The sequence below is a fragment of the Vollenhovia emeryi genome, unplaced genomic scaffold (assembly GCF_000949405.1).
Source record: "Vollenhovia emeryi isolate VEMERY1.0 unplaced genomic scaffold, V.emery_V1.0 DF939138.1, whole genome shotgun sequence".
Taxonomy (NCBI): domain Eukaryota; kingdom Metazoa; phylum Arthropoda; class Insecta; order Hymenoptera; family Formicidae; genus Vollenhovia; species Vollenhovia emeryi.
Window position 1 is genome coordinate 276,460 of NW_011967228.1, and position 14,638 is coordinate 291,097.

Consider the following 14,638-nt stretch of genomic DNA (forward strand, 5'->3'; position numbering starts at 1 on the left):
TTGCTATTGTGCCTATTGTATTAGGTGCGATAGCGAATCGTTTCCTGTGGTTTCGAAATTTATAGCGATGGCAGTAAAATATTTTTAGCAAATCATAATTAGCTATGGTAGCGGAAAGTATTTTATCGGCGCGGATCTCGCTTCTCCCTGCGTGGAACGCCGCCGTTCGCCGAACCCGTCGATTGTGACATTTTTGGGAACGAATCGCCCGAACGAGTCGAATCGAATCAAACGCTCTCGTAGGGTAATCCGTAAATTTTCATAGCTCATTTGGCACGCGGAGACCGTACGCGCCCGGCCCACTTTGCGGTTGCTTAAGCCGACGCGACGGACGAAATTGCGAAATCGCCGGACCGTCTCCGTCGTCTTTGTAACGGAGCAATCAAATTTACCGCGTAATACCCAATCGTCAAGTAGGTGCAGCAGTGCTTTTTTCGCGCGCTTGAAAATTGTCTCTCTCCTAGTTCTCTTCAGTTTTGTCTTCCTCTTTACTGGAAACCTTGACGAAATTTATTACACGATGCCGAGAGTCGTTAGTTACGCCATTGTCACCGTTGAATCTCGCATGGTTGAACAAAGTGGGATTGACGCATTTACGGTCACAAATTACCGGGTCGGCGACAATTTACCCGATGCGATGACGACGTCGCACGAAAGCGCGGTCCGGCGATGAGGAGCGAGAAAGAGAGGGAGAAAGAGAGAGGGTGGGAGGGAGAGAGAGAAAGACCTCGGGCGCATAATGACAGTGAAAGGATCGTGACTTTGCCATTGGTTGCGAGGGAAACCGAGGTTATTATGCGAGACTCGCGCTCGTTCGCCTACGACAGCCGCGAAATGAACAGCTCGGGATCGAATCGGAAACGGAGTTTCCGGAGATTAAATGTCATTCGCGCGAAGTTAAGTCCCGCGGGGATTACGGCCGGCTGCTTAACGCGATGATGATTATTCTTAGACCTCTATGACGAATAACGACTTTTCCCAAGGGGGTAACCACTGGCTAAAATATTGTCCCGCCGATTGCATGATTTCATTTGATTTCATCTGATTACAAATAATCTCATCTAATTGCAAATAATCTTCTCTTATATGTACGTTTAAAAATATGTGACGTTGTTAGACCTCAAAGAGCTGTTGCTCTCCTCAAAATATATTTTTCTTATTTTACCAACAAGTATTTGCTTGTAGAAGTAATTTCAGTTAAGATTGCAGTATTCGGTTAGGTAGAAAACGTGTTTCCTGGCTTTCCTACTTTTCCCACTAGTCTAACCGTGGTCTTAATGAAAAGTAGTTTTCTATTTGTATGTACTGTTTATTGCCCCAAATTTGCGCGCAAAGGTGTATCAACGTTTCAACTCGCTGTTGTTCTAACAGCAACTACTTCAGTCTTGTTACGAAAAGAATACGCGCTTCTAGGTGTCGACTATGACGATTTGGATATCCACTAAAAGAAGTAAATTTTTATTGGAAAATAAGAACAAGCTGAGAGAATGTTCAAGTTTAATGCGTATTGTCTAACAAGTGAAGAAACTTGAAAATGAAGACAAAAGGATTACACGGGGATTTCGTAAGGATTTCGTCATGATTTCGGAGACACTGTCCCACGATTACGTAAAGTGATTACCCCCTTGACTTTTCCTATGTGATATTGTAGACTGATAGGATACTCTTCTTCTTATCCGCGGCTTCTGTATACGAAGAGGTAAATACAGCCTCCAAAAGACCGTGGTCTTCTTCGTGCAGCTAACAAGTCTTATTTCAGTCACGTGGCGAGCGAAGTTTGAGGCTGGTATAATTTCCGTGATATTAAATTTTCGCGCTACGGCAAGGGCAAAATTCACCTTGCTTTATACAAAGTGTAATAGAGATTGTCTTCATTTGCAGTTGGCGAAATCCAATCGTGCCCAACGAAATTATACCAGTTTCAATGGGATTTAATTCTTGAATGACAGGCGCGGATCTCCTCGTCGGATCCTTCACATAGAAACTGCGCTGTGTTTCGCGTCGTGGCAGTTTTCCGTGGTCAGGATCTTGGGTTGGTTGGCGATCAGAGTTTTCGTATCGTCTGGACACAGAGTGACTCTGAAAAAAAAAGGAGGAAAAAAAACGTAAAATAACACTACGAACAATAGAAATTCTGTTACGTGACTCTAGCGACTCTATAATTATACACGCAGTCGCACAGATCGCTGCGTAATTGTGCAACTGTGTCCATCCGACTTTATAAATACCCGCGGCTCATTTATAACGCTCATCGCGCCGTTCCAGCTCTCTTCCCTCGAACAGCAACAAACCTCGCCGTCGAAATGTCCGCGCATAGCGAAGACGATAGGTTACGGCTGTAAAGCCGCGGGAAGCTATAAAGACGCAACGCGCGAGAGATAGCACAAGCGAGCAAGAGATTTACGATTGTTTCCTTAAGCCTTGCATGCGCAAGGACGTCGCGCGTACGCGGAACATCGCGTGTTCCAAGGATCCGCGCGAAATGCAGTACCAGGCTTCTCGCTGGACATTATCTCGCTCGACCGGGGGCTCGATTCTGGAATTAATTCGAAAGAAAAACGTATGCGGAAATTCTGCTCTCACAGAAAGATTGAAAACCACGCGGGCCAATCAGCTTGCATATTCTCTGTAGGAGCAGAATTTCCACATACGTTTCTCGTGTATTTTGCCGGCGGTAAGTGTAAGCGAAGTTTCTTACTCGTGATCAGTCTCCAGATTCTTCACGTACAGCGAGTCGATGTAAGCTCGTGGCGTGTGAAGCAGCCTCCAGGTCAACGGATTGAAGACTGACGTTTGATACTCCCAGGTGATCTCCACCGAGTGCGGCTTCCCGACTACGTCGCCAGGCAGTACAATCGTGTGCGTACTACCGGGCTCGTAGTACTTCGAGGTCGGAGACAGCTGGATCCTCTCGGTCTTCTTGTTGTTCGCGCCGATGACGCGCACGACGAACATCCCGACTTCCCCGCCGTACGACAGACTCTCGTCCGTCTCTGAGATATTTATCGTCAGCTTGTAATGGGCCTCTGCAATTTTCACGGCGTTTTAATTTCAAGTTTAGCTAAATACAAGCTTTATGAAGGCAAGCGGATTGCGTAACCCGCGCTCGATTACAAGTTTAGGCGTTACTAACTGCAGAACGGCTTGTTATGTCCAGTCATCAGGTACACGGACGCGTGATAGTTGCCAGGCTGTGCGTCCAGTCCGAATCTAGGACAGTATTGGTTCACGCAATCGAAACAATCGCCACTCTGAAATTTGTCCCAGGAGCTGCAGGGCACGGCTAAAAACGGACACAGCGAGTTTACGCTCTCGATGAAGTACTCGTAGCTACGGATGTGATTGCAGCCCAAGAATCTCTTAATCCCTGAAAGAAAAAGTATGGAAGAATATACCAAAGTTGTACACGGAGGGAATCTTCTCTTAAAATTTACAACTTTATGAGAGTTTTTAAATCTTACTATAGGTACAAAAAACTCTCATAAAATTCCTCGAAGTGCCGCGTTGTCCCACGTGATTTCCAGGACAGATTCGAAGAGACAATTCTCGTGGTGTGTGATTAAGGATAGGGAGCTCACCGCGAAAGAAGCTGCCGCGCTCCAAGGTGATGGAATTGAGCACGCCTTCGTTACAGCCAGGCTGATTGCGACCGCTGTTCGGATAGAAATCGATATGCCCCACCGGTTGCATAATGCCAAGGCCGCCGCTGATAAAAGGACTGCAGTCGGTGTGAATGGCTGTCACGAATGCCGCGTCCGTCGGATCCAGTCGGACCATCGGCGAGGTGTTGCTGAAGTGCGGCTCTGCCGGATCGAGGCCTTGCGGAGAGAAATTGCAACGTGACAAGTGTTAGTGCGGACGGTCGTTTCGACAACCGAAATCGGCGCGCGAGTCTGGCGGGGAGCGGCACATCGGTGGAATAAATTCGTAAGAAAGTGGACTCCGCATTGCAATTGGACGTTGGCTGGCGAAACGACGTAGCTGACTTTCAGGATTTCCACAGGGAATCGTCGTATTTCTTTCGCCGATGTAATTTTTACCGAATTCACGTATGTATAGAGGAAAGTCCCCTAATATGAGATAGCGGGGGTTTCTGCTAAATTGATGTTAGAACGTGGGATCGTTGCGAAAAAAAGATTTGTGATTGAATTTGGGCGTTGAAAATCTTCTATATCTCGTGTTAGAATCCTACGTCATAATAGACGACTTTCCTCTGCAATTTATATATGCGTCGATAAATAACTAATAACGATTACGAAATCGCCGGAAATTTGGAATCTACGCTTCCGGGCACGCTGGCGAAACTAACAAGTCTTGAAGGTGATGTACGAACTATATAGAACTATGTCGCTTTAATATGTATCGTTCCGCGATCTTAATGACGATTCGTCTCACACGGCTTACAAGGCACACATGCTTCAGCTCCTGTCACGTAAGGATTACTGAACGTCCCGTCGTAAGTCGTAATGTCGTGTTACATTGCGCAAGGACGGAAGTTAACTTCGCGATTGTACAGACAATACCCTAACCGCTCGGTCCTTTTTCGGAGGGAAAACGACCGTCGCGACGCTCGCGCATCGCGACGCGCGACGACGCGGTTTTCTCGGACGAAAATTTAGAAATGATTGCCGAGCGCAGCGAGCTCAGAGCGTTCCACGTAGAAAGGATTCGCTTTATACGCGGCGGTGAATCGACGACGACTTGCGTTCCGCTTCGGCGAATCTTCCCCGGGACGGCGCTCTTTCACGCCTGTGATTGATGATATCCCATTATCTTTCTCGTCCTTATTCGGACGAGGCCTATCCTCCTGCTATCCTGCCACTTCTTGGGACAACGTGCTCTCTTATTCTGGTTGTTTACCGCAATCTCGTCTCCGGATGTGTCTAGGAGGCACGCTTCTCGCTCGCATCCCCGACGCATGTCCCGTCGGCCGCGCTCGCGACCAGAGACGACCCCTCGTTAGGGGACGTCCTGCCTCGCGGATCGCGCCGAGGCGGAGAGAGGGCGTCGATTCGCCGAGCCCTCGGCGAATTCTGCGGGTCGCTTCGCGGCCATTGACGGTGTAGGCCCCGCCGCCGCCCTTGTTAACACACTTCGCGCCTTCTTCTGTTATCCTGGTAGTTCCCGATGGGATCGATAGCTTACGTAACGACCAAACCCGTCCACCTCCGATCAGGTGCGTTCGATCTCATCGATTCCGTCGGGGGGTAGAAATTTTGCGGGGCTGCTCCTCCCGTCGCACAAACTCGCGTCCACGTACTCCTCATCGATTCGTCGTTGGTAATGCAAATTACGTATTAACGGCGCGACGAGAATCGCGCGGAAAAGAGAACGGCGTGTCCTCGCGTCACGATTGTATCTTGAATTTTTGGTTTTTAGTTTCCACAAGACACGAGAAATTTTTAATCGTCAGCTCGTCGTTGCTTCTCGATATCGTGCGTTATATAAATCCACCGATGGCACAAAATCACAGGAAAGTACAACGAAAGTAAACACGATTTTGCAGTCGTTACATTCACCGTAACGACGATTGTCCTCTATTTGCTCGTCGCGGCGAGAGGCATCGTCGTTCGCTCGGGTACTTAGCTCGTTACGTTGGAAAAAATTGCACTGATCATTTAAATTATAAGTTTGTGTAATGGAAACTCTGATGGAAAGTTGAAGTACACGTTCCAGACATTAAGACACGTACGGTGAATAATCGTGCGAGCAAATATTTTTCGTACCCCTCGGAGATTCCGCTTGCTCGCCAATCGTAAAACTTTTGTATTAAATGTGTTACATTTATTCTATTGAACTTAACGCCGAGAAAAGGACGCGAAAGAATTTTTTCCCTTACTTTTAAGATCGAAGTGATTTCAATTTGAATTTCAATGAATTTTTTTATTATCGAGAAAATTGCAAAATAATTTTGCGCCCTTATTTTTACGCGGTTAATCGCGCCTCGAGATCGACCCGTTGGACCTTTTCGAGCAAGACGCTTCTGCGGCGACTGTTATCCTGATCATCTGCGATTCAATCGGCTATCTTCGTAATGCTCCGAGCTGTTTGCGACCGCAGGAGGGGACAGACCAACTACTCGACATTGACCGATTTCAGGCAGAAAAATGAGGAAGAGGAGAAAGGGCGGCGTAACGACCGCGCCTTCGTACCATCCTCTCGCGCATTTCTATGACTTCATCCTGCGTTTTCCCTTCGCTTGCGCTTTCCTTTTGCAATCGCACCTTCAGCCTTGCATAAAGAGGCTTTTGACACTCTCCTCTCTCGCAATCGCCTCTTGAACCTCTCATAAAGAAGCCCGGCTTTCTTGTCGCGTACGTAATCTCCGGGGGATTATTTAATCAATCATTTTTCCAATTCTTGCTTATTCATCCGCACCGTGCGACGACCTGCCTGCCGATTATTGCGCGATAACGACCGTGTCATATCGCGTAATATGGAAACTGTTACCCGCGCTGCACGGATGAGATACATATAAAGAGTCGTACGCCGATGACCGATCATTTACCTGTGATACGGCCTAATGTGTACTTGTAGCGATTGCTCTGCAAGTTGTATCCCACGTAGCCGCAAGTGTGGGCGCCCAAACTGTGCCCGATGCAGTGCGTCTTCGAGGCTGGTAACCCCGTGATGTTGAGCAGCTGCGCGACCAAGCGAGCTGTCATCGCGCCCACCAGCCGCGTGTTCGCCACCGCCTGCGTGTAGGGTGGACCCGCCCCGGCGAGCCAGTTTACGATCACCACGTTGCAATCCTCCCGTGACAGCAACTCCTTCATCAGTCTCTGTCGTAACATTCACGTGAGCGAGGAGTTTGGCAACGGTACGATCGTAAAACTTTCTTTGGGGAACAAAATACGCGCGAGGCAAGTGTACGGTACCGTTGCTACATTTGACTGTGTCGAATTCGCTATATAAATCTTGAGAGGCACTCACCATAACCCATGTTTTATCGCCGTTGTCCAAAAAGCCATGAATGATGAGATACAAATTGTTCTTCTTGTTCAGAGGCGATTTCTGGATCGTCTCGAAGCTGTCGATCGTCAACTCGTAAGGCTTTTCGGCCTGTTCGCGCGTGTAAAGGATGTAACGTGGGTTGATCGTGTCCGGGCGTGCCGGAAATGTGGACACCGGACGGTTCTCCCCGGACCACGGTGCTCCGATGTAAAAACAGCCGTACGGCTCGTAGCATCGCCACATGTACCATTCTAATTAATAAGAAAATGTTTTTACTCCTTGCCTTTAACCGCAACAAAGATTCAGTGCGACAACGCGATCTAAATTTAATTGAAACAATAAAAAGAAAGTCGCTCGTCGAATGTATACTAGGGGTGCGTTCGGGGGGCTCGCTATCAGCGCTGTTTAGCAAAGAAAGATAGATGACGTACCCTAGGAATCACTGATGCCTTCCCACATGAATTTGCGCGCATATCAACACATTTGTACACTTTGCATATGCATACGTGGAAAATGTGTATGTGTTCTACATATGTTCTAAATTCATATGGGAGGGCATTAGTGATTCCTAGTGCACAAATGTCGAAACAAAGGCCAACAAAAACGAGCTGACTAGTGCGTTAAATAAAATCAACGTCTGTACTTCCGTACGATAACGCGACGCCCTAATCGGCTCGTTTCCGTTGGTCTCTTAGTCTGGACGGTTGTTTAAATGTAATTGACACAACCTAAAGATACGTAGAGACAAGAGATAATTGTTTGTCCTTGGAGATAACTTAAATCAGAAATATTTAGGAATAAAAACATATATTGATTACGCCTGCGGGTCGAATGGTATACACTTGTATACATCGGGCTACCATGTTTGAGGGGCCTTGAACGTTTATCAACTACGCCAGCGTCAAGCCCTGTAATCTCATCTCAATCACTTTCGTCAATTCTATAACACGATTGTTCGTCTACATTGGTCAAATAATTGATTGTAGATGAGAAAAGGCGCGGAAATATAGGACGATTTCGAAATTTTTCCGTGCTTAGAAGACTGCCGCTATATTCGCGCCGCGAAATCGTATACAGTTGCGCAGTACGTCAATGGCAAATATTTTGGCATACATATCTAACTTATGCGTTCGCCGTCCTTCACTAATATCAACCGACGTTTCGAACGCGCGACCAGCGTTACTACGGATTACTCTTCAGGGGTTATCAGCACCGTCCACGATATCTCCGCGCGCGGCTCTATCAGTTCCTCGAAGACCCCGCTGATGTTTTGTCTCCGTGTTAGAGATCAACGATTAGTGATGAACGCAGTACACGATCGCACGTGACGTGTATAAGTGACTAATTTTCATTTTCTTTATTCTCCCTCGACTCTTTTCTTCGAGATATTTTCTTATCCTCCGCCCAACACGGGTAATCAAGTATGACTTTATTACAATATATGGAAGGCACAGAAACGAAAATTATTCTGCTTTTTATACTCCCGTTTCTCGCGCCGAATACTTCAGCCAAAGTATAGAGAAGTTATTTCACAAGTAAAAGCGAATCCTCGGAGACTCGGCACTTACGATCATCCAAATCGAATCTGTTTTCCACTTCCTCCGGCGACAAGGTTGTGGTAACGATATTCGGAGCTATGCTGTTATTCTTGTTGTCCATCGAAACCAATATATTGGCCGCGTGCGCCATCACGAACATAGTCCCGTTGAGAAAAATGAAGGACATGTTGAAATATTCTTCGTACTAACAGGTATCTGCAATCTTCACGTTGATGTCTTTAACTTACACGTATCACAGTATTTCGCTTCTGTGTTGTAATACTTTATTATGTATGCCGTTCCACCAAACGTCTTTCTGTTTACAACATTGGCATTTGCAGAAGCAAGCAAACAAATTCCAGTACGCTATATACCGAGTGAATTATGTTATCACAGTGTTCTAGTATCAGTCTAACGTTAACTCAATGTTAACTTAACGTCTTCGAAAGCTAATTACGGACTGTACAACGAGAACGTCTTCTGTTTTGTCACTTCACTTTCTCAAAAGTTGGCAGTCGCAAGTGTCCAAGGAGCGTGGATCTTCGGAATTCTCTGGTCAGTCGAAGGTGGGACACTTTTCGCCTTAAAAGCTGCAGAAATACGTTGCGACGTCCTTGGCGTCGACTCTACGAAGATCTCGTGAGCTCTAAATGTCTGTCTCGTCGACGGGGCAATTCATCACTGCCAGCCACTATGTAAGCCGCGCGATAAACAGTAATAATAATGAAAAAATCGATTGACGCAAAAGCGCCAATGATAGCACTCGTGTCGGCGGCGGTCCCGATATTCAGCGTTCATCTCGAAATAAACGAAATTTTAATCGCGTGCGCATTCAGTCGTTAGCGGTTTTTCCTCTAGAAATTTTTAACTAGCTTACAATCTTCAATTCTTTACGCTACAAAATCAGTTTTCTCAATAGTTTCTCTGCCAATTTGAAAATAACCTTTAATCCAAAGCTTAAAGTCAACGATTTGGTTAACGATTTCTTAAACTGCCACTGGCAACGAGTGCCGCGAATAATATCCTTTTCGAGCGATTTCCGAAATCGCGGACGTTCCGCCGACACGCTGATTTTACGCCGAGACGAAGAAGCTCGAGAACGCGTGGGCTGACGCGGTCACGGTCAAGCGTCCTCGATGATCTCTAGTCCACCGATCGGGCACGTACTAATCACTCAAATTTCTGCTGACCCGTCTGAACTTCGTGTTTCCGCCCCACTCCTCCAAGAGTTCAACTGGGAGCTCTCATTCTCCGGGCGGTCCGGTTTCAAGATGGAAAGAAAGATTGCCACGTCGTTGTAACAGGTCCCTTCTCCGTTACAAAAGCGCGCTGAAAGTTCAGAAATTTGCTGAGACGACATTTCACGAATGACGACGAAGGTGATTATAAACGGACAAGCGAGTCCGATGCATCTTCGTCTGTATTTTAAAAAGATGCATATCCCAGACAGCACAGGACATCCCGCGGATGTTCATTTTATGTCCATTTTACATTCGCACGTCCATAGTATATCTGAGACATCCGCCAGTGGTCACTCTTTGGACGTCTACAGCACGTTCGGTCTTGGACAATAGTTTTTGCAATATTTTTCTTTTCAAGATTCATTTACGTTACGTTTTTCACTTTTATTTTATATAATGCAATATAGATTATAGATAAAAAAATGTACGAAGCATTTATATTTTATTAAATGACGTGTCTTAAAACTCTAATTGTGATTAAACTGCATAATTTAAAGTATTAAACTTGATATTTATCATAAATATATTGACATTTCAAATTTATTATTGCTCATAAACTTTATGTAACTTGAAATGTCTATTTTAGAAATAATTGCGAATAGTAGAGCATTGGAAATGACGTCCATTTTAGATCCTTTCATGGATATTTTATGGACATCCAAATTTATGAAAAACAGACATCCCAAGGACTGACGGCTTTGTGCGAGTAACAGCTGTTCGAGGCGGATCGTTAAGCGGAGCACCGCTTCTACAGTATCCGCTGGGATATCGTCGAAAGTACCTCAAAAGGACCGCCCTTTTTGCGGCAGCCGCTTTTTCGTGGAAGCGCATCTCCTTTCGGACGATCGAGACGATAAATCGGCTGATAGTCCAGCGGCTCGCGGCTAATTAAAGCAGATCAAAGACGCTCGTTAAGTCGCCCCCGTTTCTCCCTCCGTCCTAAGTAGCGCGACAACCGTATTCCCCGCATCGTCAAGGTATCGCGATCACCCTGGCGATGCGATCGCACAAATGAGACCGTCACGAGAGTCTTCTGGCGAGAGCGAAACGCATGTCCTTCTCGCGTCGAGGCCGGCCTTTGTTCGTCGAAGATCAACAGACGTGGAGAATGCTGCGAAGACTGCAATTGACTTTCGTGGATTAAGAGATCTCGCGATAGGCCTTTGAATGTACATACTTTAATTAAAAACGCCATGCCTAGCGTTGTAAATTATTTACATCCAAGCAAAAAGGTTCGCAAGTGAAATTCTCTCAACCATTGTCCAACTGAATGATATTATAATGTTAACAATATAGCTTTTGATTTACTGGGCAACACGGCATGAAAAATCCGACGAAGCTGCACCGACCGTTTTCTCAAGCAGGGATTCTTGTTTTTCGGCGGATGAGGTGCATTTGGTGAATTTATAGCGGCGAAGCTATTGTGCGCGCGAGCCTCTTTGAAAATCCACTGAAATAGGATACGAAGCAGGCTTCGCGCCAGGACAGAATAACACAAAAGCTCTTTTCCGGCTTAGGTGTGTCGAACCGATCGATATACGGGTGGGTCGAGAGCCGGTAACGCGCCATAGAATTGGCGCACCGCCCCATGGGGTGCCGTCGACCCCGGGGTTCTGCCCGCGTAAACGAAGCCTCACATATCCCCAGCATCCCCCTTCGCGAGTCACCCCCGTGGGGTGAAAATCGTCCTCCTGCCCGCTCGTGAATCCCTAGTACCTCGCACCCCCGAGACTCTCTCGTGGTTACTTAGAAAACATTGCGAAATAGTCGCACCCGAACGTGCGCCGGGCCCGCGGGACTCCTGGCTGTTCCTGCGGGCTTGGTAGCCGAATCGTACGACTGTTGCATCGTGATTACCACGAAAAGTATGAATGACAGCTGAGCGGAACGCCGGGGCGTTGCAGCCTCCGACGTCGCCGGCCATGTGTACGGGATCCGCGTCTCCCGACTCTATCTCGATTTTTAAGCGCACCGTGCATCCGCATTTGGCTTTGCGGTCGTCCCTTGATATCCCCGGTAATCTCAAAATTTGTCATTTTCACAAAGCACACTTGTGTGGAGATTAAATTGTAATTATGTCTTTAACGTATGGTCAAGTGTACGATTAATTTCTCTCGAGAAACATTTGTCTTTCTTTTACATGGCGCGTAACTTCCAAGCATTTTTGTGAGACAAGTCGCTAACAGAACCGGTTTCTCTGGTTCGCTCTTTAATCAATTAATTAGCTAAATACGGGACATTACGCGCGGCCGTTTACCCGCTTCGAAAAAAGTTAATGAAAGAAGGCGGCGCGAAGGGAAAGAAAGAGGGATCGAACGTAGAGGTCCGCTCGTGGCTCGCGCGTGGGCAACCACGTACGCCATAACGTGGGTCTTTAATGATATGAACGACAGACTGCCGTCCCCCTTTTGACCTTGGAGGAGCCCTTGAAACACTCCTGACAACCCTTGCTACCCTGTTACATTGCCCTATCCAATCCCCATTCATTTACATGCGCCTCCGTGCAAGGCGACCTTCGGGCTCGGCCGAGCTGCAGAGTGATTTACCTCGCTGCGCCGGCTGGCACGTAAAGCAACCCACACGAAACACCGTTCAGCTAAATTGCTAATTATCCGAGCCGGAGCTCGCTCGGTGTCTGATGCAGTTAGCAACATTGTGCTTTGCGCAACGTGTTTCTGAACCAGTCTCCTCGCATCCATGTAATTACAGCGCAGTTTACCATCGGATTACGGCGAGTGCGCCCGTCCGACGCATATCGTGTATTATCATCTGATATTTTTACCGTCTCCGTTAACATTTTGATATTTATATTACTCGTCGGTTTTACTTCGTCTTTAGACGCCTCGAATATTTCTCCGGCGGTTGTTTAACGATTATACGTAATTCTGCAAAAATCGCGTCTGCTCGGCAGAAAAGAAATGTCAATCTTATTAAGCTGACGTTGACACGAGTGCATAAATATTTATGTTCTGTGTCACGATGACGACGTGAATTTAATGCGCGAACGTTAAAACGTGGACGTTAAAATTGCTGTTTGCGAGAAAAATATTTGTTCGCTGAAACACGCGTCAAATATGCCGCCACGACTGTACTTTGCACTATTAATCTGCCGCCATTCGCGAGTGTGTATGTAAATTCCGGGCAATATACATCAAGATAGCGTGGATTGCGTTCTAAGTCGATCGAGCGAGACTCTTCTTACGAAAGGAGATAAAGCCAGAAAAATCCGTGTCAACAATCAATGTGCATGAACGTCTAATTGCTTCCTACGATATGACATCGTGGCGAAGCCCGAGTAAATCGATTTTGCTTTGTGGAAAAATAACTTTGTGCGAGAAGCGGTTGTAATGCTGCAAACTTTGACTTTCGTTGTTGGCTTTTCCTTTCGAACGATAAAACCGGTCTTTTCGCGACCGTGAGATTATCTAAACTCAATGCGAACGACGGACTTGCGCGGCAACATAAATATATAATATTTTTCATATTATATTGATAAATATAAAATAACATGTTGACAATATTGGCAGATTTTACTTAAAATTCTTATCTTAAATCAACAGAGCATATAATAATAAAGATACAGATTCGACTTGCAATTATGTATCTTATTAGTTAAAGATCGATATAATTAATACCTTACGCGCCGTTGAACTCTCAGAGTCCCCTTTTACTTGTCACTTGTTAATTTCACTATCGAGAGTCTCTTATTATTTAGCCAATCATTAAAATAAGGATACAGTTTGTACATGCAGAGAATTTTCCTCTTACTTGTCCTGAAAATCGCGTAATCGTGGACATTTCGAAGAATTTTATGAAATTTTCGTGGCATTTCGAAGAATTTTATGAAATTTTTTTGCAATTTTAGCACACATTTTACTAGTGAAATAAAATTCTTCGAAACGCCACGTTGTCCCACGATTACATGGTTTTCAGGAGAAATTTTACGAGAAAATCCTTTCCGTGTATGTAAATTTCACTATATATTGTTTATAACGAAATTGATTGCAATAATCAGAAATTTCGGGATTTCGAAAAAAGAATCACGAGTAAATTCATGGGAATCAATTTTGTTACAATTATCGCCGGATTTTCTCTCGCGGTCGCTCCTTCCCGTTCCCTTCCGCTTCTCCAAGAGCACGCACGCCTTCGTAGGGCCGCGTACACCGGTCTAAACCTTGCCCGTCTTTATGAATCCCTGTTCTACTCGCCGACACGTGTCCGTCTGGGATTGCGTAACCCTTTGAACGTGCGGCTCGATACGCGAAACAGACGCGACACACGTTTTTAATCGCACGACGGGTACCGTCGGTGTCGCGCGCGCGTGCCGCTAAATGAGAAGAAAAAAAAGGAACATACAAAACCAACTTCATTTTTTCCATCAGGCAAACATGAAAACGACGAAGCCGAGGCTACGCGACGCTACGCGACGCGACGCGACGTCGAGCCGTGGCTGTGCGTACGCTGCGTATGGTTCCGTATCGTTGACCAGAGTGAAACCACTTCCGCCTGCGCGTTTTACGAGCCATATCTAAAGGTGCGCGTGTGCCGTAACTGTGTACGTTGCTCCGACGATTCTTCCGACCGACCCGGAGTGAAATTTCTATCTGCAAGAATTTTGACCGCGCACCTTCGCGCTCTAAGCAATGTAAATTTAAGGATCGCGCCAAATCAAAACCCAAATAGATTGGAAAGTCTTGCACTTTAATTGGTTTTACAGATGTGCCGTTTAACTGGAATTTTTATTTAATGCCGTTAGAAAAAATTAAGAGGCCACTTTTTCTGTAGAAATTTAGCCGTTCCATAAATGCATTCAAATCGCCTTGTTTCTAATCGCGATCGCAACTTATGCACACGAATGCGAATTCATCAAGTGAACGAGGTTTAATGTGAGAAATCATTCTGATA

At 46.0% G+C, this 14,638-nt stretch overlaps 1 protein-coding gene across 1 annotated transcript; it reads right to left on the reverse strand.

Annotated features, from left to right (window-relative positions):
• Positions 1-1,436: 1,436 nt before the first annotated feature.
• LOC105567350 (pancreatic lipase-related protein 2-like) lies at positions 1,437-9,514 on the reverse strand. Its single transcript, XM_012022158.1, has 8 exons — positions 9,436-9,514; positions 8,523-9,183; positions 6,934-7,205; positions 6,509-6,782; positions 3,579-3,818; positions 3,134-3,367; positions 2,699-3,026; positions 1,437-2,079 (listed from the first exon to the last, which is right to left on the reverse strand). Exons 2-8 carry the CDS (start codon positions 8,677-8,679, stop codon positions 1,974-1,976), a joined length of 1,611 nt encoding a protein of 536 aa, XP_011877548.1. The 5' UTR covers positions 8,680-9,183; positions 9,436-9,514; the 3' UTR covers positions 1,437-1,973.
• Positions 9,515-14,638: the final 5,124 nt, after the last annotated feature.

Excerpts from the sequence above, each read along its gene's own strand:
- LOC105567350 (XM_012022158.1), bottom strand. The coding sequence starts at position 8,679 with ATGTCCTTCATTTTTCTCAACGGGACTATGTTCGTGATGGCGCACGCG. Across the intron at positions 6,783-6,933 it reads GCGATAAAACATGGGTTATG|AGACTGATGAAGGAGTTGCT; the intron begins GTGAGTGCCTCT and ends ATGTTACGACAG. Across the intron at positions 3,368-3,578 it reads GCGCGGCAGCTTCTTTCGCG|GGATTAAGAGATTCTTGGGC; the intron begins GTGAGCTCCCTA and ends TTTTTCTTTCAG.